Source organism: Xiphophorus couchianus, chromosome 4 (assembly GCF_001444195.1).
Source record: "Xiphophorus couchianus chromosome 4, X_couchianus-1.0, whole genome shotgun sequence".
NCBI lineage: Eukaryota > Metazoa > Chordata > Actinopteri > Cyprinodontiformes > Poeciliidae > Xiphophorus > Xiphophorus couchianus.
Window position 1 is genome coordinate 4,978,363 of NC_040231.1, and position 25,465 is coordinate 5,003,827.

The 25,465-nt window shown below is 36.8% G+C and overlaps 1 protein-coding gene across 2 annotated transcripts in view; it reads right to left on the bottom strand.

Annotated features, from left to right (window-relative positions):
- mapk8ip1b (mitogen-activated protein kinase 8 interacting protein 1b) overlaps positions 1–25,465 on the bottom strand; it is a 40,544-nt gene that overhangs the window by 14,634 nt on the left and 445 nt on the right. The window contains exons 1-3 of one of the 2 annotated variants that reach the window (XM_028015254.1): positions 20,129–20,503; positions 13,537–13,648; positions 3,470–3,727 (exon numbers count right to left, since the gene is read on the bottom strand). In XM_028015254.1, the coding sequence (XP_027871055.1) occupies positions 3,470–3,727; positions 13,537–13,648; positions 20,129–20,184 (426 nt within the window). In that variant the 5' untranslated portion in view covers positions 20,185–20,503. Of the gene's footprint in view, positions 1–3,469; positions 3,728–13,536; positions 13,649–20,128; positions 20,504–25,465 lie in introns of those variants that run through there. The other variant, XM_028015253.1, reaches the window with a different exon arrangement.

Consider the following 25,465-nt stretch of genomic DNA (forward strand, 5'->3'; position numbering starts at 1 on the left):
AAGTAGTGTGTCTTAACTAGATGAGTGATTAGCCTTAGACTTAGATTAACTCTGAGGAATCCTTTCTGACATGGCCATCTGTTCCTCTGTCTGTTGGCTCACTGTACCCATGCAGATTTAAAAGGGACAGTCAGAAAATACTTTCTCTGTCAACAAAAATGTGTTTTTTCTCTACTGTAGGCCAGCTTATTTACTTTGTATTTAAGTCTCAGTAGTCTAATGAGCTGTTGAGCTCTGCTTAGCTCAAAAAACTCTTGGTTGCTACAAAAGTATGCACAACTAAACATATACACCATGGTTCAGTAGTACAAATCTGCTGACCTGGAAACGGTCCTACTGTGTCTTCTGTCTCCTTTTACCCCCATTTTGTTACAGTACAATGTGAGAGAAAAGGTTGCCTGAAGATTATAAGCACTGTATCCTACTTACTCATCTTGTCTGACTGAAGCTGCTCAACATTTCACTGTTTAAGCCTCAAAAACTGTTAGGAAAAATTAGGTTCCACAAGAGGAGCCTAATTAAATAAAGAAAAAGTTGACTTATTGTGCTATGAAAAATTATGTTTCTGTACATTATAACAAAGATACTTTGCCAAACTAGCACTAAGGAGGCTCACATGAGAAAACAAATATTTGAATATGGCTAAATACAACCTTAATTGATTCCCAGACAGACAGTAATAATCTGAGCAGCTGTGCTCAATGTGGCAACAAGAAGGACACAGACTCCAGCTGCTGCTGCATCGCATGCAAAATAAATTCTTAGACAGACACTGTAAATCAGCCGTAGCAAAGGAAGAATTGGTCTAACTCTCTGAGCAGGATACAAAGCAGCACCTGTTCAAAGATCATAGTGGTAGAAACTAATGCTGGCTGTAACAGGCTCACCAACTAAAGCATTACCATTGGTTTACTATGATGAATCAGTGATGTGTAGGCTGTTTTATCTTCTTAGTGATGAATTCAATGACTATTTGAACTATTGGAAAGCTGAAATGGTTGATAAACTGGAGACACCTAGATGCAGATGACCTAGAAACAGCAATAAGCTCAAAATGAAAGTGTAGTTGGTTCATCATTGAAAAACAAAAAGAAAGGCTAGACAACCTTCCAAAATTGACTGTTCAAATCCATATTAGGAATAAAAACAATTAGATGATTGTTAAAAGGATATTCCAAACATCTTAAAAGGCTCAGACTTTATTCCAAAATGGCACTAATTTGTTGCATTGATTTATTTTGGTACTCTATAATCCTTCCATTCATGTTGAATGGCTAGGAATTAATGTCCCTCACATGTTGAAAAATAAACTTTTACTAAGCCATCAGAAAGCAAAACCAGGACAATGGAAGTCGTACTGACCCACTTTCAACATACGCACACAATATCTGGTCAGTTCTCTCAAACAGATAATGCACAACAAATATCTTAGGCCAAAATAAGTCATAATCACAGTCGTACAGAGTGACTTGTAAACAACCAATTACATACATTCCAGTTTGACTCTAGTTATCAATCAATGCCGTCAAGTTTAATTGACTATTCAGGTTAAAAGGTTTTTCATCTAAGGAAACCTAGCAGATTGCATTGACTTTCACCACTTATTCCTCCTGGACAAGCAAGTAGAGCCACAGGACAATCACTTGCATTATGTATTTGATTTTGTAACAATCCTTCATACTGTACAGAGCTAAATAACTTCTATTTTACTGTCAGTCCTGCACTTTCTATTTTATATTTATATTCATATTTTATACTGTATTTTATTTTATTCTGGAGTAACCTCACAACATTGGAAGCTCAAAACACTGTCCTGAGCCGTATGCAACGAAATTTCGTTCTGTATACACCCTGTGCATGCAAAATGACAATAAAGTCAGTCTAAGTCAGTCTAAGTCTAAGTCTCTAAGTCTACTGAGCATTAATGGAGCAACAGCTGAATGGACACCTTTCCTTTAATAGGAAGATACGTCCAGAAGAAAATGTGAGGAAACATCTGCAAGAACCAACTGGGTGACATAACTGGGACAATGGTAAAGCTGCTTTAGTTCTCGTTAATGATGAGAAGTCTCTATAGGGAACTCTTGCTTTGCACAGACACTAGTAAATGCCAATAGAATGCCATATGGGTAGAGCCCTAAATATCAAATTGTTAATTTGACCCAAATCTTAATGGCATTTGGCCCATTGCTTAGGGTTCAATTAATTCTGTGAATAATCTTTAACAAGTAAAAAGACCAAGTTTTAAACTGCTTAACCATAAACTGGTAGAAAAATTCTCTACTATCTGAGGCAAAGAATAAAATTTGATCCAGTCAAAATATCTACTGAGCGACTATTTTATTAACTTCACCTCACTAGTTCTGGGTTTTACCCGGTTTTTCCTTCAGAACTGTTCTAATTATGCATGGCATAAACTCAACAGGATATCAGAAACATTTCTCATAAATTTTGGTCAATATTGACATGATACCACCACAGATTGGTTAGCTTCACATAAATGATGCAAATCTTGTCAAAGGTGCATTGTTTGGTCAGTTGGTAATAGGGACCCTAAAGTGTGCCAATAATTATATATCCCCCTGAGCACTACACCTCTACTGTTAGTCTGCATCACTGATGAAAGGCAACATGGGTCCATGCTGTAGTGTTATTTACACACTCTGACACTGACATCTAAATAGCTTAGCTTGACTCATTGGACCATGCAATGTTTTCACATTCTGCTATTGCCCATATTTGGTGGCCCTGTTCATATTATGTCCATAGGTTGCTTTTCTTAGCCAAAACTGTATATCTTGCCTAGATAACTATGGTTCTCAAGCATAATCAGAAATGTACATTCTTGCTCTATTAATGTCAGCAAATAAGAGAAATGACTGACAGATAGAACTCAATGTTTTAATTTCCACACATAGTCGCACTATGCTGTCTATCTCACACAATCTTTTTTCCCCAAACACTTATATGTGTTTGACTACAATACTAAAAAGATTTCCATTTTGCCCTATACTGTTTGGCAACTACCACTAAAAGTATACAATTTGCCCTAATTGAGCACCTTGTAGAGAAAATAGCTCTTCTGTTCTCACACAGACTGACTTACTGAACAAAACCACTCACATCACGAGCTCTATTCAAGCACAAACAGAGATGGGCACCAATGGGAAAAATGTGTCTTGACAATTGAAGCCGTTGTTTGGTCTAGAAAAGACATCCTGTCAGGAGAACAACTGTAATGAATTCTGTGGAAATGTCAACTGTTTTGTTCATCCATCCATCCATCCTGTTTTGTTAATCTTTTCTCAATTTTGAAAACACGTTTTTTGTTGTTTAATGGAATAAACACACATAAGGCAGTCAAACACACAAATAATCTTGCTTGTGATTTCCACTAGCACTGTGCTCTGTCAGAAGTGTGCAGGGGTGTGTGTATGTGTGTGTGTAGATAAGATAATCCAGGCCATACCTGTGAGCGAGGCACAATAGGGAAGAGGTTAAGGGTCGTAGGTCTTTTGGGTCGGTATGTATCCATGGTAACAGGTGCTCCAGAGTCCTTGGTGACTGGCGCACTTGCAACAGCGGATGCCTTCGAGGTGTCTTTATCACCGCGGTAACCGTCAGCACCGTCAATGAGTTCCAAATGCAGCATCTCTGCCTGAAACTGGCCAACTGCTCCCAGTTCCACCCTCCCCGACATGCTACTGGTTCCTCGCCTCACACGGCCCTGCAGGGATTGGAGGAAGCACAGCGTCAGTCAAAGGAGAGGAAGAGAGAGTGGCACACAGAGAGAGAGAGCATGTGTGCATGGGATGAGGAGATGGAGCTAACCAATTAGAGGCTGTTCTGTCTTCAGCAACAACAGTTTCACTGACAACAGTTGGCCACCTTAAATGCAGTACATACACAACTGATTTATAGAATCCTCTTATTTAATGATAATGTTTCCCTAGAATAATAAAGAATGAAACCTCTCTCCCCTATGTCTAATTTTTGTGAGATGTTCTTTCTTTGCTTTTTTCATAAGTCAGTGGTTGTACTTCCAATCTAAAATTATGCTCATATTAGGCTATTTTGATTTTAAGAGGTGCTAATAAATCACAACCAATGTGTTTACGCTTGGTTTAGTTGAATTCAGTGGCAAGAGAAGAGGAAAAGTCTCAAACTCATCACAAGGGTGGAAGAAATACATGCTAACTTAAAACAATTTATGGATTTATTCCTTTTCAATATAATTTTAGTTTTCCACCCATTTAAAATCCAAAGATAATTGATATGCTTGCTTATGTCTCACCTCTTTATGACCTAAAGTTGTACCCATAAGGCTGTCCTACTCTTCAATATTGTAGGAAGGTACCAATTTGTCATAAATAATGCTTTACCATCATCTTTCTAAACACCAGATTTTGGCATAATTTGATCTTCAGCTAAGCCGGGCTGGAATGTTTTTAAATTCTGTGACATTTACAGAAAATACATAAATGTCACAGAATTATGGGATTACTTAATCCCATAATGAATTATGAAGATGACTGCTTTGTGACAATTATGAGTCCCTCACCTCTGCATTGTGAATGCTCGAAGTGACTGCAAAAATAGTAGGACAACCTGTCTATATATATACATATATATATTGCTTTAAGCTTACCAAATCACAACATTAAACTCATATGAGCATTGTGAACAGACAGTAGGTAAAAGGGCAATGAGCCAGTTAAGTCTGCTTTACTTATCATCAATTCCCCAGTAGCTGAACACAACACACAGTAACAACACCAACTGTTTCTGTTGGCTTTGACATGGACTTCAGAGTCACTGTAAAGCCTATTATAGTCTTTAACTCTCTCTTTCCTTCACATGCAAAGTCTAGTTGCAAAACACTAAGATAAAGAAAAAGACAACATGAAAACTGTGCAAAATATCTGAATGTATTACCTTAGCTTCTGTACATTTTCAAGTGCCCAAGTAAAATAAGTCAGATAAATCTGGATTATTTAACAGAGATGTCATCAACAGCTGAGTTTTAAAGTCAACAAAAAACTATTTTTTGCCAACTTACATTTAACAATGTTTCTCAATACTATTGGTATTCACTCAAGCATAGTAAAATAAGTCAAAATCATAATCTTTATGGTTCAGTGTAAATATTACAAGTGAAATAATTTAGATTTTCCATTTGAGCTTCAGCAGATTGGTTGTCAACATGCATCTTTACAACTGCAGGCTGTGACTAAAACCCAGCTGGTGAATGGAATGGAGGTTAATCCACTTCCATTGGCTAAATGTTGCCTTCTAGCACATTTGCATGCAGTGAGGCGCTCATTCCAGATTTCCAAAGGTCTTTCACTTTTTGTCTTTCACCAAGGAAGGAAAAAGGCCTTTTTGTATGAGAACAGAAAGTGGTTAAAAATCTGTAAAGGTTTGATCAGATGTTGCAGCCAGAAAAATATTATTTATACACCTCTAGTAAAGTCTATACTAGAGAGATAAAAATGAAGTGTTAGTACTTAGTTTTAACAGTCACATTTAAAATGTATATGCTGTGAAGCCATGCCACAAGTGGGTTAAAAATAATGATAAAAGCAAAGTTAGTATTTTTTCCATTATAAATTACAACCAAGGGTTAGAATTAGTTTAAAACAGAACTTCCAGAAATGTATCATAAAACGTTAACAAAAAAATTCTGAACATAAGATGCAAATGTTCTGCTATCTATGACATGTTTCTGAACCCTCAATTCAAATACAATTGGCTGTGAAACATTATATTAACTTTCAAAATATTAATTCCCCATCTAATGCCGTAAAAAGAAAACTTTCTTCTTTTTTCATTTATAGAACTTAGGTTTTACAATATTATCCATTCATCTATACATTGATCTCTAAATCCACTCATTTACTTTTCAATCTACATTGCTCATCTACCCACACGTCTCATTTTGATAATATGTTGATCTGTCAATCTGATAGTCCATCTATCTAGCATTATATATATACATTAAATCAGCCAACATTCTTTTTAAAAAAAAAAAAATCAAGCATAATCTCAATCCAACAACGTGTCCATTTATCTATCTGTGTGCCAATCACAGCTTAATCATTTGCTTGTGGTTTCTTGCCATCCATCCATACTCAGATTCACTCATCCTTTCCTCCTCTTCTATTTTCAGTTCAGCCACCAGACGACTGTCTCTGATGTAAGCTACATTTAAACAAGAGTTTTTCTTCACTTCCCATCCTTTTTCATCTACTAAAAATTCAAGTTGTTATTGCAGCAGGACATTTTCTTTTCTTCTTTTTTTTATTTTTGGTTTTTGCTTTAATGGCAACAAATTGTGGCTGGCCACTTTAATTGACTCTTGTCCCCCTGTTGCTAAGAGACAAGCCACCCTGGTGGTGAAGGCAACATTGCTGCCAGGGATATGATTGAATTTATTAATCAAAGTAGAGTGAGCAGGAAAAAAAAACAAACAATAGACAACTCATATTATGTAAAGCAATAAAAAACTAAAAGAAAAAAGACCCTGAAGGAATAGTTAGACTTGAGAATAATGTATGAAAGCATATGTTTGTCAAGGTTAATTAAGAATCAATATCTTTTAAAGTTTTGGTTTTGTCTCTTTTTAAGATAAAATTTACTACAAAACACAAAATGGCAGCATTTTAAAATTTGTTTTTGATACAAGTTTAAAATACATTACATGAGAAAAAATAGCTTCTGTTACCTGAGATCATGGAGTGAGCAGACTAACCACAGTTGATCTCAGGTCATAAAAATGTTATGTTTATTTCAGCTCGTTTGATTATTAATTTTATCAGCTCGTCGTAGCTGGTAGTATTAGTAAAGACAATTTCTATATCAATGTGGAAACACTTAAAAGCAGCAACACTTAAAGTCCAATTGTTGCCTCTGAAAATTCCTAATGAAAATCTGACCAATTGTTTGCTTAACATATTCAACGCAGTGTATTTAAAAATAAGCTGAACAAAGCTTCCTACAAATTAAGGAAAAGTCTAGGATGATGGTCATTAATAAGCCATTATACATTCAGAGATAAAAAAAAAACAACCCAAAAACAATGAGTCCATCTGCATGATCACGTCCCTAAATGGCTGTGAAAATGGTGTAAACAGGAGCCAAGAGAGAAAGGGACTTCTCTTGTGTCCACTTGACTCGATGAGGCAGCTTCCTCTCCAGTTACCATGTGTAGAGGAGATGACGAGAGCAGTATCCATGGGGGTGTTGTGCGTGTGTGTCGGTGCATGCCCACACGCGCCAACACTTCATGTATTTTCAGCTTCGTCACGTGGAGTGGGTAAGAAAAATACTGTTGCTATGGAAACAAGTCTGCTTATGTGCTCATAGGCACCGTCATAGCAGTGCTTATAAGACTCTGATCTCTAAAACAACGATTTTAAAACAACTGTGACGATGGTGTTCACCATGAGAAAAACCAATAAAAAATGCTTCATTTGTGGTCACATTTTGACATGAAGATGTGTCTGGAAAATGCATTATTCAATACTTTTTTCTGTACGTTCAAGAAGCATTGAGATTTCCTCCATCTTTCACAACTCTTTTGCTCCACATATTTGCATATTGTATTTGCACTTGATTCATGATGCAGATTCTGCTAAATATATGCAGGAGCCAATTTAATCCCATCCATCATTAAGTGCACGATTATTAGCCAAATCTTTCCACAGAGAATACTTTTTACCATTTGTGACATCCCTGATTTGGGTTTTGTTAATGTCAGCATTATATCAGATCCTTTTTGGCCCTTTTTTCTTCTCGCGTACCAAACTGACCATCAGCCATCACAACATTATGTTCTCAGCACCAAGAATATGGCACCAGCAGTTCTGATTTTTGCAAAACCTGAGCTATTTGCTTTTTAAGTTTTTTCTAAAAATGTAAATAATACATACATGCATAAATAATTTCTTATTTAATTGTAAGTAAACTGCTGCAATAGATCTGTCATTGCATCTATTTTCAGAATTAGAAACACACATAAACTCAGGTGTGCAAATAGTGTCTGCAAACAACTGATGCATCTACCCCTGGGTGTTTTTGTGTGCTTCTACAGACATTTTAATGTAATTGTTCAGTCAAGTGACCCCACCCAAAAATGTCATTCTCGCCAACCTTCCACACATGACAAATGGCTGCACATCAGATCAATTAATCCTTACACATGAGCATGGAAGCACTCCTCTCTCAGTCCCGCCTTGAGTGGATGTAATGATGATACATGTTGTCATCCCATGTCTCTAAGGAGCACTAAATCTCTTTATGCTTTGTCTGAGCTTGATCTGGTCCACATTAACCCTTAAATACTAAAGCCATGTGCACTGGAAATTCAATATGTCTTTTGATGAGCTCTGGCCTGTCTTTTCTTTGCCAGGATAAGCCATGTATCCGGATACCTTTCACTGTTACAAACAGGCTGGCTATAAAATCTTCTAAAAAGAACAGTTATTTGTACGTGAATTGTTCTGTCTTCTCTTGAAACGCAAACAAAATTTTTTAAATAACAAGAGGCACAGACGAACTCTATAAGCAGAAAGCTGGGCAAAATTAAGCAGAGAAACATATCTGACAAAGGAATTAACCAAGCTAATAGTTCCAGCTAAACTAAATAATGTGAACATTAAACAGCACTGAATCTTCAACTGCAAAACTTTTTAATATATCTTATTGATCAGTCAAGTGACCTTTACAGCAGTAATACCAGATTAAATGTCAGAAATGAAATCACATTGCAATATTAAAAAAGCACATTCCGCTGCAACTGATTCAAGAATTCACAATCTTAATTCCTTCCATTTTTTGCAAGCGGTTCAAACTACTACTTGTTTTTGTTTTTTTTTCTCAACTATATTCACAAAGCAGTTTGTCCTAAATCCATACAAATGAAAAACAATACTTGGGTACAAACACAAGGGAGCAATTTGAACATCATTTGCATCGAGTTGAATTTATTCTCTTTTTGGTTTTGAGTACAACAGATACAGGAAGTTATCAAAAAGTTTCATTTTTGCAAATATTTAGCATTTGCAAATTCCTTTTTCTTTCCAGTGCTAGATTGCAGTAAATCAGTAAAAACACAGACACAAACACACTCATCAATTCCAGCACAATCCAAATAATCGAGGAGACAACACAATTTCCGTTGTCTTCTTTTCAGTCCCAAACAGAGCAAAAATTGATCAAAGAAATGGAGAAAATTATTTTAATTTAGAACTATTTAAGAAAATTCTAGGTCCTGACCTGACAAGGCCTTTCTCCAGAAAAACAACATTTTACTGGATGAATCATGTCATATAAACAGCTATTTATAAATGTCAATATTATTAGTTTGAGAGAAAAAACAACTTATTCAGTATAAGAATATGTTGTAAGTTAAAGTACTTTTGATTTGTCCCAATACTAAATTTTGAGCCATTACATTCCTGGCTTCACAAAAGGCAAAGGACTTTACAAAACATAGAATTCAAAGTATCGGGACATATTGTCTGTATTTTACACATGCCTCCGTGTGTGCACCCCTGACCTTTTCTAAGAACCACACATATTTACAGAACATCTAATTCACCTTGCCCTGCTGACACAGGAACTGCTGTCTGAAGTCATCCTCCTTCCATTTTCCTGTTAATGATTGATGAGGCAAAATGCATGCTGAATCCTCCTTCTAGTGTTGACCTTACTGATGTGGTCACCACTACTTAAATTTTTCAAGAACCCTCACAAGCTGATGACTGCAGCTGAATGTTTTTTTAAAAAAATCCTATTTATATTTTTTATCATTTGTTTTTTCTGATAAATTAGAAATTCTGGATAGATCCTTATCAATAATTTACTTATCAGTAATTGACAACACAAAGTGCTGTCACTTTGTGGGATTCATATCCAACAAAGAAAGGTAAAAACGGGAATGACTGTATTAGGTTGACCCAATCCAAACTGTGTCGATTATCTTCAAAGGAATAATACTTGGATTTAAAATCGTTAAGTTCAGAACACTTTAATTACAGGTAGTACGTAAAATTATTTTTTGACAAACTTGGAAGCAGTGCAGAGATTTAAGAACTGATGTGATATGACACACACACACACACACGCCCACGTATATATATATATATATATATATATATATAGACAAAGAGAGGGGTTCCTTTTCCTCCCACCCAAGCAGTTTGATCTACGTCGTGATCCAAACTCTTGTAGAACTGATGCATAAACTAGAGACCAAATGCAGCTGACTCTTTTCAAATGCTAAACAACAACCCTATACTGAAATGATGCACGGTCAGCAAAAGCCAGGCAGAAACAGCCTTGTACCCTAGAAGTGCAGTCACTCAGGGACACGGAAGCTTTGTTGTTGTGACTGGTATGACACCTGATTGGTGTTTGCCATTCAGAAACCCATTGTGAAATTTTACCTTCACAAGGCCCCTGAGAGAGAATGAGTCATCAATGTTCACATACAAATACACCTCCGGTGAGAGAGCTCACATTTGGTAATCTGATCTATAATTAGCTCCCAGGGTAAGATGGGGAAAAACTGAGAAAATGAACAACCTTCTAAACCTCAAATATATTCACAGCTCTCTGGAGGATTTCCTATCAGTTTGGCCTACGCAGTGCTAAATGATCAAAGATGGATCACTAGAAAATGTTACTGAAAAGCCCCTCAACCACTCAGTTGCCAAGGATACTGCAGCAGAGCTGAATGGAGGTGGTGATGGTGGTTCACTGGTAACAGAGCAGATCTGACAGAATAATAAATCTACTTCTGGCTATTTTGTTCCTGCATGTTACTTATTATGGTTCAGCACATCTTTCCTTAACTTAAGGGCTGAATTTTACACTTGCTCCAGTTTTTAATCATGCTTCACTCAAGTAAATTTGAGATCAATATAACAAAATCTGGCTATTAAACAGTGGTCCCCAATCTTTTTATTACATTTTTATAACTGCTTGGCAAGACTTGGCAATTTTTCTGTGGCCCGGCAGGGGGTCAGATAATGCTTCTGCATTTTGGTGTTCCCGCTAAAGACTTTTTGGTTTTTTGTCCAGATTTTCCCTTTGCGACAATGTTACAACGTCCTGCAGTGTGTGGTGTGTTAGGTGTTGGTCTTGGCCCGATTATCGCAGCCTGTGGCGTTTTCCCTGTCTGGGAGCGAGAAGGCAGCCTGTTGAATGTGACAGGTAGCCAATCAGAATGCGCAGTGAAGTAAGAACGGCAAGGAATCCCAAACAGCTGGCATGGCGCAACTGAGAATCCAGTGGACATCGGAGGTGATATGTGGGAATGTTTTTTTACTATATGTCATTTTTATATATGTTTATTATATGTGGTTATGTTTATTCAGTTCAAAATGTTAACTACAAAAAAAACATAACTCACTTCCAAATCATAGTGCAGCACATAGAGAGGCTGTTCCCGCCGTCTTTTATGAAACGTCTTTTCTTTTTACAACTTTTATCGCTTAGAATGAGTCCACAAACTATCACTGCTGCTTCTACATAGTCATCTGTGTTTGATTATTCTAAATTCACGTATGGTATGTTGGGGGTTTTACTGGATTTTCTTCTGGAATCGGGATGTCCGTAAGTGGAATCGGTTCGTGTGTGGTGTGTTGCTCCTGCCATGTGGCTGGACACATGAATCGATCGAGCCTGTTGGACTTTTATTGGCTCGTGTCGTGTGTGGTCACCAAAGTTTGGAAAATCGGCCGATAATCCTTAAATCGTGCCGTGTGAACCAGACCTAAAACTCACAAGCTCTACTCCTCTCATCTTGTCTCGACCACTGCCCTAATGCTCTCTGACTCTGGTCGCTATGGTAACGTTTACATATCCCTTCAAAATAAGATACAGATGCGCCACAAAAACGAACATTTTACTTTCGTGAAAATTTTAACTCACGATAACGACTAATGGGAGCCCTGAGCTTGTTTCTCTGCAACGAGACGGTCCCATCTGGGAGTGATGAGAGACAATAACACCCGAAGTGTTGCTTATGTACAGGGTGCCTGGTCTCTATGTGGCAAAGCAGTTTGAAGGCTTCTTTCCCTCATTAGCGAGCCGGTCACCGCATATCATGCAGAGTGGGCTTGGAATGTGGGAATCATCTGCCGGGATAAATCCATTCTCCTGTCTCTTCTCTGGGCCTTTTCCCCTTCGCAAAGAAACTTTCCAAAGACATCTGATCTGTTTCTAACTCATTTTGATGCTTGTGGGCTCAATGTTGGGCGCAAGATGTAACCGAGAGAATCTGGTTAAAGGATTTTCAAAATAAAAGATCCTCCAGACTCAAATAAAACATAAAACGGAAATATTTAATTATTTCTTGCGCGGCCAGATACCAATTGGTCTACGGACCGGTACCGGTCCGCGGCCCGGGGTTTGGGTACCACTGCTGTAAAAGCTAGCTAACATTGCTCAGGTTAGCTGAAGTACTATTAGGAGTCTGCAGCAATATATTGTTGAACAAAATACTCATTTAACTGTGGATTTAAAATTCATTATAAAATGAATTCATGTCTAAATGTGGTGGTAAAATGAATTTTACATGAATTTATGAAACCTTTATTTGTTAAGTTAGACATGATAATGTCAAAAAATTATCTACAATACTATACAATAAAATTTTGACAATATTAAATGTCTCACATTTTCCTCCCTGTTCACCTCCTTTTCCATCATTACAGCATCCGCATCCTTCTCTCTGAGCTTTACTATCTTTGTCAGGGGGCTCTATTAGCATAAACAGCAGTAAAAGTCCATCCTAACAGCCGCATATATATTTTTGGTAAGCAGAGCTTTAAGACAACACTTGAAATATTATATCCTACGGAATATTGCATCCACGTAGTTTTTTGCAATTGCAATATTGCACACATTGTGATTCAATATTTCTTATTTTTTATGGGGCCATTATATACTGAGAAAAGCATAAAAAAGGACAATACAGACAAGCCAAACATAGATTGAACTGTTATGCTTTTTGTGACTTATAAACCTCCTTTGATGACAAAAATTTTTTATTTTTTTGATTTAATTTAAAAAATATATATTGTATGCCTCTTCTCACGTCTTCCAATGAAAACAATATTTTTACAATTTAGAGAACTGTGGTAGGTTCAGGGTGACATTACAAATACATTAATTGTAAATGTATTTATTATGAATATTGTCTTGCTTAATATTTGTGTCCTAAAAGCAAAACTGAAAAACAACACACTTAAGTCAATATGTAAATCTTTTCTTGAGTTTAGTTATTAACTGGAGCCATAAATGCATTTTAAGAATCAGCTAAGCTAAACTAAACAATTTGTAAGGTGTAGCAGAAATGAAATCAATAGTTAGTAAATAAGTTAAATCAATAGCTGAAGGATATCATGATTCATTTTACAGAGGTTAGTTAAGCAAACCTCTGCATTAAATTATAAAGTATTGTAACATAAAAACCTAAAGCAAAGTCATTGCATATTTTGTGAAATTTCATGACTCATTAAATCTTACTTTAATATCAGGGCCGTTGCAGTTGAGGCTCATTCCACGCTCGTCGGTGATCTCTGTAATCTCCGAGAGGTCATCATCCTCAAACTCGTCCAGACTGATGTCATGAGTCAGCCTAGTTGTAGGGGACGATTAACATGAGAAGAGGAAGGGAGAGAGATAAGGGGAAGTTAATTCCACTATTTCACATCATTGTCAATGACTTTTTGCTGCATTTTTTTATATGATATTGTACTTTTATGACTTAGTTTTGATCAAGTTTTAGAGCGTCCTCATACTTATTGGTATACAGAAGAATTCATTGTCCACTCAAGGTCTTGTTGCTGCAAAATAAGTTATTACTCCTCCTCTACCAAACTTGACAGCTGGTTTGATGTGTGTGTGTGTGTGTGTGTGTGTGTGTGTGTGTGTGTGTGTGTGTGTGTGTGTGTGTGTGTGTGTGTGTGTGTATACTGTGTCTGATGTTAATCAAACTAAGCATTGGTCTGATCTGTTCTAAGGACATATCTCCAGAAGTCTTGTGGTTTAATTAGGTATAGGTTTAAAAACCCAGGTTGTGCAGCCATATTTTTATAAACAGGTTTTCTCCTGGAATACCTTAGAAATATGTCTGAATGACAAATAAAAAGAAAATTTACAGAAAATCAGTGTCAAATCATTGTGGGATGAAAATAAGAGGCAGCACCAACTTTAAAAAGTATCTCAAGCCATAATGCAATGATCAGAAATCCCAAGAACCACCCTAATGTAATGTTTGCAGTGCTTTTAAATGTATGGTAAATATATGGCTTCATTTAGTTTCTGTATTAATAATCTTACTGGAATAACTTTAAAAATATCCTTCAATTGGTCAATAGGAAATAATGAACATTTATCTTTTGCTTTCTCCTTTTGTTATGTTACATGTCCACTTTCACAGCAATTATAGACACAACTGTGACTGATTTATAGTAAAAAAAATACAAATGCAATAATAACTTACTCACTAAAATACCTAAATGAACTTTAGGTCAAAAATAGTCACCAGAATCCAGAGAACATATGAAAATGCTATAACACTATTTCTCATTTTGCCATGTATGTTGTTGAAAAACATTTTACTACACATTTTTGTAGGACCTTAAGTTGTGTGTCTTGTATGTCTTTGATGTACCTATGCTGCTTCTGATGTGCCCCGCTTTATAGAGTATGGCATGAAAGCATTAATTCCTGTGTCAATTCTGCGCCATTGTTGCATTTGTAAATATATCGCATCTGCATTGCCACGCTTCTGCTTAAAAATATTTCAACATGCCTAAAAAAGTGATAAAAGTCTACTTTGGATGGTGATCAAACTATGTATACCAAGAAATGAATGGGATGGAGTGCCTTTATAGGACAGTGTGACCCTGATGCCACAGTGAATTGTGGCTAAAGTAAGACAATATACAGAGCAAAATTTATTATCACAAGCTTTGCTAAACAGCATTCAATTATATTTATATGCCAGCTTTAGTATTATGCTTAAAAAGAAAAACATTCTGAAGAATATCTTTCTAGATAGAAATGCAAAGTAGATATACAATATTGTGACAGAAGTATACGTATGCTCTAGAACAGTGGTCCCCAACCTTTTTAGTACTGCGGACCGGTTAAGACTTTGCAAATTTGCTGCGGACCGGGGGGTTTCAAGGGTGGGAGGGGGGTGCGCGTCGGGAGGAGACCGAAACCAATGCTGTTTGTGGGCTCAATGTTGACGCGCAAAACGTAACCGACAGAATCCGGTTAAAGGATTTTCAAAATAAAAGATCATCCAGACTCAATACATAACACGGAAATATTTAATTACTTCTTGAGCGGCCCGGTACCGGTCCGCGGCTCGGGGGTTGGGGACCACTGCTCTAGAAAACATATTATTACAGGGGCCCACTCTTTCCTCGCCTTCACATCCTCAAATTAGGAGCATAAAACATGAAGAAAACAGCACATAAAACACAGACAACCTTTTTGCTTTTGGAGCAGCATGCCTAAATATCCCTGCATCCTTGACGGATTGTCCTTTTGTCTCCGACAAGATTCAATTAACTTCAAGTAAACAATGCTTCAATTTTCTTGATCCTCAATCATGTCCGCCTGTTATCTCTCTACCCTGCAGGCAGTTCAGAGGCTGAGTAGTAAAACGTTTTTTGGAAGAATAAAAAATAAAAAAAAAACTAATAGAGAGTGAGCTAAAGTTAACCTGGATGACAATAGTAAGCTGATAAGCCACAGTGCTAATGTATCCGTCATTCCTGGTTACATTAAGATTGTATGCATATGTGGGCACAGCTGCAACCATCTTTAGCAATTATAATTTAGGTGATGAAAGCTGAAGGATTAACTTAAAAGGGTTGATAAATTTAAATCATTGTCATTTTTGCATTCTTATCATTTACTGTACATTTTATCTCAACAAATAAAATAAAAACTCTAAAAGCACTAGAGTAAAATAATATCTGAGTAAATGTTTCCAAAAAAGCCTAAGTTCAATCTCATGCCATCACAAATTTGCACAGTATTTTGTTTTATTTTTCTTATTAACATTTTCAGGTTGAGTTATTGATAGGACGTTTACATTGTATCCTCACTAAACTACTGTAGAAAAAAAAATCTATCATCTTTCACATAGTTTAAATCTATACTTCCCACTGAATATATCCCATGTTGTGTTTTGATTGTTGATTCTATGTTGCATTGTGTTTCTGTGTTTGATATGATGTAAAGCACTTTGAAATGCCTTGCTGCTGAAATGTGCTATACAAATAAAATTTGATTGATTCGATTGATTGATCCCCTATAGGAAACTATTTTGATTTCAATCAATAGCATATTTTCATCTTGAAGGGGTTCGATTACTCAGTTTTTTTGCCATGTGATGGGAAACATTACTTATGCTTACAATTGGCTGATGTCATTGAGTGTTAAAATCAAGGATGGTTCAGAATTGTTTTGTTCACTTAAGGCTTTAAGATGACATTATTTCAAAAATTTTAATGTAATCAGTTGTAATTTTACCCCCATTTTTCAAAATTGTCTTTTTCTTTCCATTATCAGTGTTATTTCCACCACTCTTCAGAACATAAGAACTCACTACAATCTATATAAAAGGTTGGCATCAAGGGCATTGGGAGTTAACCCAACTATCCAAAGACAATAATGATGTGCAGAGCTTTAACTCTACCACATTTATTTAAAGTTCTGATATTTGCATATGGTGTTTGTTGTGTTATTGAACAACAGTGCCCACAGTCCATACACAGTTTTATGAGGGAGAAGTGAGAAGGAAGTGCAATGATAAAGTAAGAATCCCAATAAGCTTAATGTTATGTTACTGTCACCGTGTTTACTGATAACTGTCTTCACAAGGACAGAAGGAGAGATGACCAGAGAGGTCAACAGGAGGTTAAGGTAATGATCGGACCATGAAATATAAAGAACAAATAAAGGCAGCGGACAGTGAAACAGAAAAGGGAAAAGAAAATAAGGCGGTGGGAGATAAAACGCCTTGACAGGGCAGAGTGACCCTGATGCCACAGTGAATTGTTGGTAAGTTGGATGCAGCCACCAGAGCAAAGCAAGACAGTGAAAGACATAGCAAATTACATTGTCACAATGAAACACAGAGACATCACATAGACTAGAAGGCAGTGAGAATGGTAAATGGCAGTGTGCAAACTTACATGGCAAATACTGTAAATTTAGATCAAGCTGATGTGAAAGCCAATGTAAACACAGTTGTTCTTTACATACTGTATCTCAGGGACTCAGTTTGGTAAGGGTTTGCCATATGTACATCATTCTCAACAATGGAAGGGGTTATCAATACAGTAGATGGACTAAAACATAACTTCCAACAAATCTTTATAATTGTTATAAATATTTCCAGCAATGATCTATAAAATATTCTACAAGCTGGAAAAACAACAAGCAAAATTACTAGAAAACAATATATGACGAGAGTGAGTAAAGATTAACTTAAGATTTCATTTTATGTCCAGAATATTATAAAGTATACCATATCTTGTGCATAATAAACTAATAAAACCAATGTTTTATTAGTCAGACTGGATTCCTTGCCTTGGCAAAACATGAGCAAAAATCTACAGGATAGTAAAATCCACAAATATGTTTTATTAGTTAGACAATGCACATTGGTTCTAACTAGTAAAATCTATGTTCTATTAGATAGTCAATAGGATATTGACTTGTAGTTTGTTCAATTGAATAAAATTAGTTAATAGAACTAGTTCTAGCTAACTAGTTCTAACCAAAGGTTAATTCTAACAGTTCTAACTAACTGTTGGTTGCATTCCAATTGTTGCAGTAAGCATTCAAACATTTAAATGGACCTCCTTTCTAATCAACAGTTAGAATTAACCGTTGGTAGTTCTAGCGATGCAAACAGTTAGAATTACTTTCCTAATATGAGCAAAAATCTACAGAATAATCCATCCATCCATTTTCTGTTCACCCGTTGTCCCTAATGGGGTCGGGAGGGTTGCCGGTGCCTATCTCCAGCTACATTCCAGGCGAGAGGCGGGGTACACCCTGGACAGGTCGCCAGTCTGTCGCAAGGCACCATACAATCCACAAATTTCAATAAGTGTCTGGATCAATTTACACACAGAAAGTCCCCATTAAACGTGTTAGCATTCAAAGCATTTAAATGAAACTTCTTTCAGTGCTATAGTGTGACTGCCATCCAGAAGAGGGTGCCGCTAGTCATTCTTAAGTGGAGCCAGATGATAGTTGTAAGAGAAATAATCATGGCGATGACATCCCAAAAGAAGAAAGCGAAACGGACCAAACAGAGTCCAGGGGGGGATGCCAAATTCACTAAATGTGATTCGGTTTTGAAATATAAACGCTCCAAGAGCTCTGTACGTTATTGCCTTAATAACGCTCATTCAGTTGTGCTGCATGGCAGAGCAGCAATAACTTCTCAAAAATTATTGATGCGGTACAATGTGATGACAGAAAAGTGGAGGGCATTACACAGGAAAAATTGTAACCAATAAGCAAGTTTGATGATAATGATAACCAATAAATTGTCTAATAAAAACGCTTACATTTCTGTTTAAATGTTGCTTTTCCTTATGCATAACATTTCAATAATAAATCAGATGGACAATTTATCCAAATTCATTGCCCTTAAAGCTTAAAGTCATATTTGTTGTACATATTTGTTGGATTGTTTTACATCATCGTGTCTAATATTATAATGGCTAAAAGAAAATGTTAGTAGTTATTCTTTAAGTGAATCGTCTTTTTCTCCTTTTCATAGTTCAACTAATTTTTTTTCTGTTTTCCTTAATATGAAGTACTCATGGATTGAATTAAGAAAGATATTAATATGTCAAATAAAAAATTGGTTTGCTGTGGATTTCGCTGCTTGGACAGTTTCTGGCTGAAGACGCACTTTTAACAGGTCATTTTCACTTTCTCCATGGAGAAATCATGTAGTGCAGATGGACACAGCGCTGCAGGATTGATGTTTCAGTTTGTACCACTACGGATTTGGGCTAAACTGCTGCATTAGTCTGACAGTGGGAGGTGACAGGGTAGCCAACTGGCATTTGTGTGTCTTTATGGCATGCCTCCTGGCGTGCATTGATGAAGGACAGCATGACCTCACGCTCAGGAAATGACGGCCCCAACCAGCTTATTAGTTATGCGAGTCTACAGTTTAGCCTGCTAGAATCAACAGAGCTATTTTTATCCATACCTTGAAACATATAGTTTTTATTTACAAATACTAAGAAACTAAATAAATAAGCATTTCAGTTCTCCCATGTTTATGTGCCTGGAACATTTATATCTCTGCATGCTACTATAAAGTTTCAATAAATCTATTGTGGGTAAATAAGGTATTGATCTGAAAAAGGTGGCTTAGAAAACATAAACAGAACTTCAAAAAAAAGATCAATAAAGTTTGCTTGACCTAAATTATAGCAAACATGTCTGAATATGTAACAAACCTTCTCCTTTGAGCCAATACTCTGTTATCAACATATCCTGGCCAATAGTTCCATATCTTGGCAGATTCAAGCATACCTTTTAAGTCGTTCTCTTTATATGTTCCTGTAAATTCACAGATCACAGGATTTTTTCCCAACCAAAAGATCACAAGACTCAATGCAGTCAGTTATTCATCAGCTTCGCCCTCCTGCAAGGACGAGACACAGGGAATGAGCCGAACCAGGACTGTCCTGACAGATTCAATACATCAAGTTACAAAAAAGAAACACTCCATCATCCTGTGTATGAAAACAAACTGTAAAAACAGACAGACTCTTCCACAGAGTGCTTCTTCTGCACCAGCGCTGTTGCCATAACGTACATGCACAACATAAGACTTCTCAGGTTCTATTTTTGGTCAAATTGCCCTCTCCCTCTGCACGTTCTGCAATCCTCCTTAAAATAAATGTGCAGTCTCGTGCATCCAGTCTCCTTCAAGGGCTTGCCTGCTTGAGTTTTCCAATGCAAGGAGATGGCATAAAATAATAAAAATAAATACAGTTACACACTCACAAGGTCACACTCATCCGTGCGGCTGCTCACAAAAACAATACCCTACCATTTTTCCCACTGGTCCTCCATCCAACCCTCTTCTCCTTCCCCTCCCGAGTCCATTCTGTACGTGAGGAGGGCATCCACAGGCAAGAGAAAAGAAAGATGAGAAGGCGCAAGAGGGTTAGAAAGTGAAGCAGGGAGGGAGAGAAGGAGGAGCAAACAGGAAAAGAGCCGGAGGAAAAAGGAGGAGGGGTACAGCTTGCCCGGGTCGGTGAGCTAGGAGTCCGATTCAAAGCTTCGCTTGCTACCGCTCGCTCGGAGGGAAGAGATAGATGGGGTAATTGTTTGAAGCTGTGGCGCTGAAGCTGCCAAAAGAGGAGTAGTGTTATATAACCCGCACGGTGCTGTCTGCATCAGATTTACTACGCCACTGCAGAAAACTGCTAGTGTTAGCAGATCATTCAACAGCTCGGGAAGCCCCAACAGGAGAAACATCAGCACAACAGGACACTCCCCTGTCTCTGTTTCTCTCATCTGAACAGTGTCAAGCTAAATTATTCATGAGGAACATCAGTCATCAAAGTCTGCATTTCTTCATTTTTGTCTAGCTCTCCATTTATCTTCTTAACAAAATGTGCTGTATTATATTTATTTGCTTGTTGTGACATTATGTTTGGATTTGGCAATATAAAGCACATAAAACATAGCTGGCTTTTTATGAAGATTTTATGACAGTGTGACTAAGTTATGCTTTATTGCATCATTTTTCAGATAAACACCAAATGTTTTATTGTTTATAGTGTTTAAGTGTGTCTCCTCCAACATATTTGTTATGGCAGCCTTAACTGAGCAATTTATTTGTAATTGTTAGTATGTTACTTGAGAAGTATCAACTTTTTAGTACATAGTGCTGATGTAAATTTCTTTAAAGTCATGTGGAAAGAAAACCATATGATAAAAACAACAGTCCATCCACAACACCAGATAAAGACATGACAACAGTTTTTGAAAAGCTACAAGGAAATTTTCACAAAAATACCATCCATAAAAGCCCCAAAACACTTTGTTAATCAAACATTCAACTCCCTGGTTATGAGCTAAATGTACTTGGACAGGGCTGATAGCCAGTGTTATAAAAATAGCAAATATTGGCCTAATTTGTCTAATCGCTAGTCTGAAACATTAACCAGCTCAATGAAACCAAATTAGTAAGACAAAAAGTTTCAGAATTACAATATATCAGCCATGTCATTTTTTAACATTTTGGTATCGATCCCATAAGTCAAACGGGGCCAACATTAATAATCAATGTTTATTTCCTTCTTGTTACTGTTTCTGTATTTTAAATAAGCTGCAGGCATCATGGATTTAAGAATAAAAAATAAAGTAATTTCAACTTTGTACTTTTTTGTCTTGACGAAATCTGTCCTTCAGATTGTAAACTCGTTTTTTTTTATTGCATAACATCTTAAAGTACTCTGTCATCTGTCTTCTATTCAATATTGTATTAGAAGTTATTGTCCTTTGTTCCTTAGATTCTGCTGCTTGCCAATAGACTATAATGATATACTGCCTGAAACTAAAACCACCATCTGGTGGTGAAAACTGCTGGTAGTGAAAGCAACTCACCTGAACTGCAGCATTTTAAAGAATGATTTACTCTCTAAGTATTGAAAGTTAACTAGGTATATTATGTCTACCTGACAATATCAGACTTCACCCTTCTAACTGAGTAGCTATTATCAGTTTTTGGAACTTTATGTCTGAATACTGCTAGGTGCAACACAAATAATTGGCATTAAAAGCAAGGAGTTTAAATCTCTTACTAATAAAGTAGCTATCTTACTAACTAAGTTACTTTCTGTAATATTGAAAAATGATTAAAATCTACTATATAGAAATGAGATTTCATTAAGAGGTACATTTGCAAGCCCCTTTTTCCATTGACAGCAGCTTCATAGGTAAAGTGATAATGCGCTTCAATTTGAGCCCCAACCCACAGAGAATATGCAGGGGCTGCATGAAAGTGTGAAGTTTTAACACTTTTTAAATTACTTTAAATCACTTCACAATTAAAATGGTATAACCTCAATGAGGTATGCAGAAAGGGTTGACCATACAACCTACCATATCATTTGGCAGCTCCTATTTCATGCTCTGCTGAATTCAGTCACCAGGGTTCATTGTGGCCTGCTTGTACAAAAGCTTGTGATTACATCAAGTGGGCCCCCTTCAACTAGAGTCTGTTAGTATCTCCTTAAAATATATTTCCAAAGATATGTGGGGGATAGATTATTTTTGCAAAAGACAGAGACAAAGTAGACCTGCAGTTTATTCACAGAAGGGCGGTGCCGTCTGTGAATACATGTCTGGTCAGCAGAATTAAAGAGACAGCAGTAAATAATCAGCAGAGGGGAGCTGCAACCAATACAATTACTGTCCAGGATGTCAGTTCCTGCTGAGGGTGAAATTCAAATCAATGGCAAATCAAAACACAGGTTTTGAGATATTTGACTGGATGCAGTCAAACTATGGGACTTGAAAGTTATCTGTTTGTAAAGGTTACTGTCAAAAACACCATCAAAAGCAAGAACTTTCGTTTTTTTTCCAACTGTATGTTAGAGCCCTGCCATCTTTCCACTATCCCTATGTGGTTTATGCAAGAAGGCTCAAAGGTTCCTTTAGAAAAAAATCTAAATATATATTCTCACATAGGCAAAATACCTTCTAGTCTCAGTTCAATTGGGGACTAAACTTGCAACATTTTTTAAGTGCGGTTCACTTTCACACAGAACTGTTAAATAATCCAAACCTTCCGAAAAACATGTTCACCTCCTCGTCTGTGGTGGCGCTGCACCAAGAACTACTGAAAGAAACGACACAAACCCCCCGAAGAGGTTAAAACGACCTTAGGCAAACTAAGATCGATAGCTATGAATTTTAGGTTCAGACTGAGACTGCAAAGGGATTCTGCTGTTGATATCCACCTCGGCGTGTCGATGAGGGGTACAGACAGGATGCTTCTAGATCGTTTGTGTGGGCAGATGACACACAGCAGCCATCACGTTTCGTCTGAATATGTAAGAGTGTATCTTTGTGTGTGGTCTATAAAATACTGAAATAAAATCAGAAATGCATGCTGTCTGCATTGATAAAACCACTTGGCATATATACTTTCAACCTTTACATTCCCACCATATGATTAACTTATTATAACCAAAGCTTAAACACGCATAACGTCGATGCTTAACTGAGTTTACAAACACTGCACCTGATGCGGTTAGCTTTAGCATGTAGCGCCCACCAACAAACAGCCTCAATTATTACAGAACAAATAATTAATAATATCAAACCCAAATTAAACATTGCGTATCTGTAGCAGCAAAACACACGACAATTGTCTATGCAGCTATTATTAGGTTAAACTTACTTTTGTCAGCTACGCACACAACTTGAGCTGCTGCTGCTTAACATGTCCGGTTGGTAACAGACTAGTAAAAGTGTTGCGTAGTTCTAAATTAAAGAATACACTTACCAACATTCACCACTAGATGTCTCTTGACACCTTAATACTAACTAAATGTTTCCCCAAGGTCTTCTTCTTCTATTTTTATGGCTGCTGCCAAAACATTTAAGGTCCAACACCACCTTCTAGATTGGAGTATATGCTTTATTTACTTCCCAAAGTACCTTCAGTGCTTTTCCAACAAATTTCCTTATTCACAAAGTGCAAACAATAATGGAGTACTGTAAGATTTTAGTGGTTGTAGAATTTCTCTTTTGTCTCTGGTAAAATACCACAAGCCATGTCTCCTTGCAGTGCTAGAATTACACATTTATTTAGGCTCTGTTGACCCAGAATGCCTTGCGCCATAGTTTGCTTCCTGCTTTTGGAGTGATTTCTGGTCCGCTTGCATATGCTTTCGAACAGTGCCAGAGTTCACTTCAACTGAACCGAGACCTAGGCGAACAACCTAAACAACAAACAACACAGTTTGCTTTATTGGTTTGCTTTTCAAGACTGTAGGTTCAACTCATTTTTCCCCAAAACCTCAGCTTAAATATGCAAGATACATTTGCAAAACTATGGAATAGCTAGCTGTATAATGTTATTTGACTATACAGAAATGTATTTTGCTGCACCTTGACTTTGCTGACTAAAAATGTTATTGTATTCAAACCCCTAATAGAACTAATGTTTTCAGCTTAAAGTGGAACTGCTCCCACATTTAAGACAATAAATACATCAAATATAAGAGCTGCAAATGCAGCAGTGTGGTTGCCCTGTTTTTAACATCAGCAAGTACGAGACGAATTGATAATTCAAGCACAGCATGTGAGGGGAAGAATGTCACGGAAACAAACATGCCAACATATGGCTGATCTGGGACCAATCCAAACCTGACTTTGTTTTCTGGCCTCCATTCATGTCAGGAACACTACTGAGATATTCCTTTGATCACAAACACAGAAGAAAACACAGAATCAAGTTTGATTCATATCTGTTGAATCTTTTTGATTATCCCACAGATTTCTTTTTGTTTTATGACAAATCCGTTTTGTCTATGGATTGCTTTTTATTTCTATGCTGACGTTTTTTTTTTTTTTTTCAAATGGTTAAACTCAGTGGAAGCAGATTTTTTTATTTAGTTTGATTTAAATTGTTGTCTGCTAGTCAGACACTGAGTACAACCACTGCTATAAACACAAGAAAGTGTCTATAGCAGAGAGACTGGCATGTTTATGTACAATACTGGGATGGGAAAAGACTGAGCCTGAGGGAGGGTGAGTTTCTGTTGTTATCTCGCTGGGAAATATTGATCAAAGGACCTTCAGCCACAAAGTAATGGTACTTAATGAGCATAGCTTTGGCCACAGGCATAACTGCAACCTCTGAATTTATATGAGAGTGCATGAAGCAACAGCATGCAGCTGATTTCAGCTTGTCTATCTGTATATTTAATCAGCTTGAATCAGTCATACTGATTATTTTTTCATTTCTATTTTTAAGCAGTTTATCAGTTTAATTTGTGCAATAAAAGATCCATCCATGTTCAGTCACATAAAAATAAATCAAAAACATGAACAACAAACTAATACATAGTAAGATAAACATAGTAAATTAGATTCGGGATTGTGTAAAGAAGGTGAACCATATACCAACACTACAGCATACTGATATGTCAATAAGAGCTGCCCTTTGTAAAATTATGGAGGTGGACAGTTGATGTCATCTTAACTTCAAAGCTAAATGTGAAACAAAACAGTTTATTTTAAAAAAAGAACCAAGTGGGCTCAAGCTAAAGCAGTTCCACTCGAAATGCTGTTGTTTTAAAGACTGCAGAGATTTAGAGGTTTGATCAGATTAAGAAAAAGTAGGTTATGCGACATATGCTCTGTG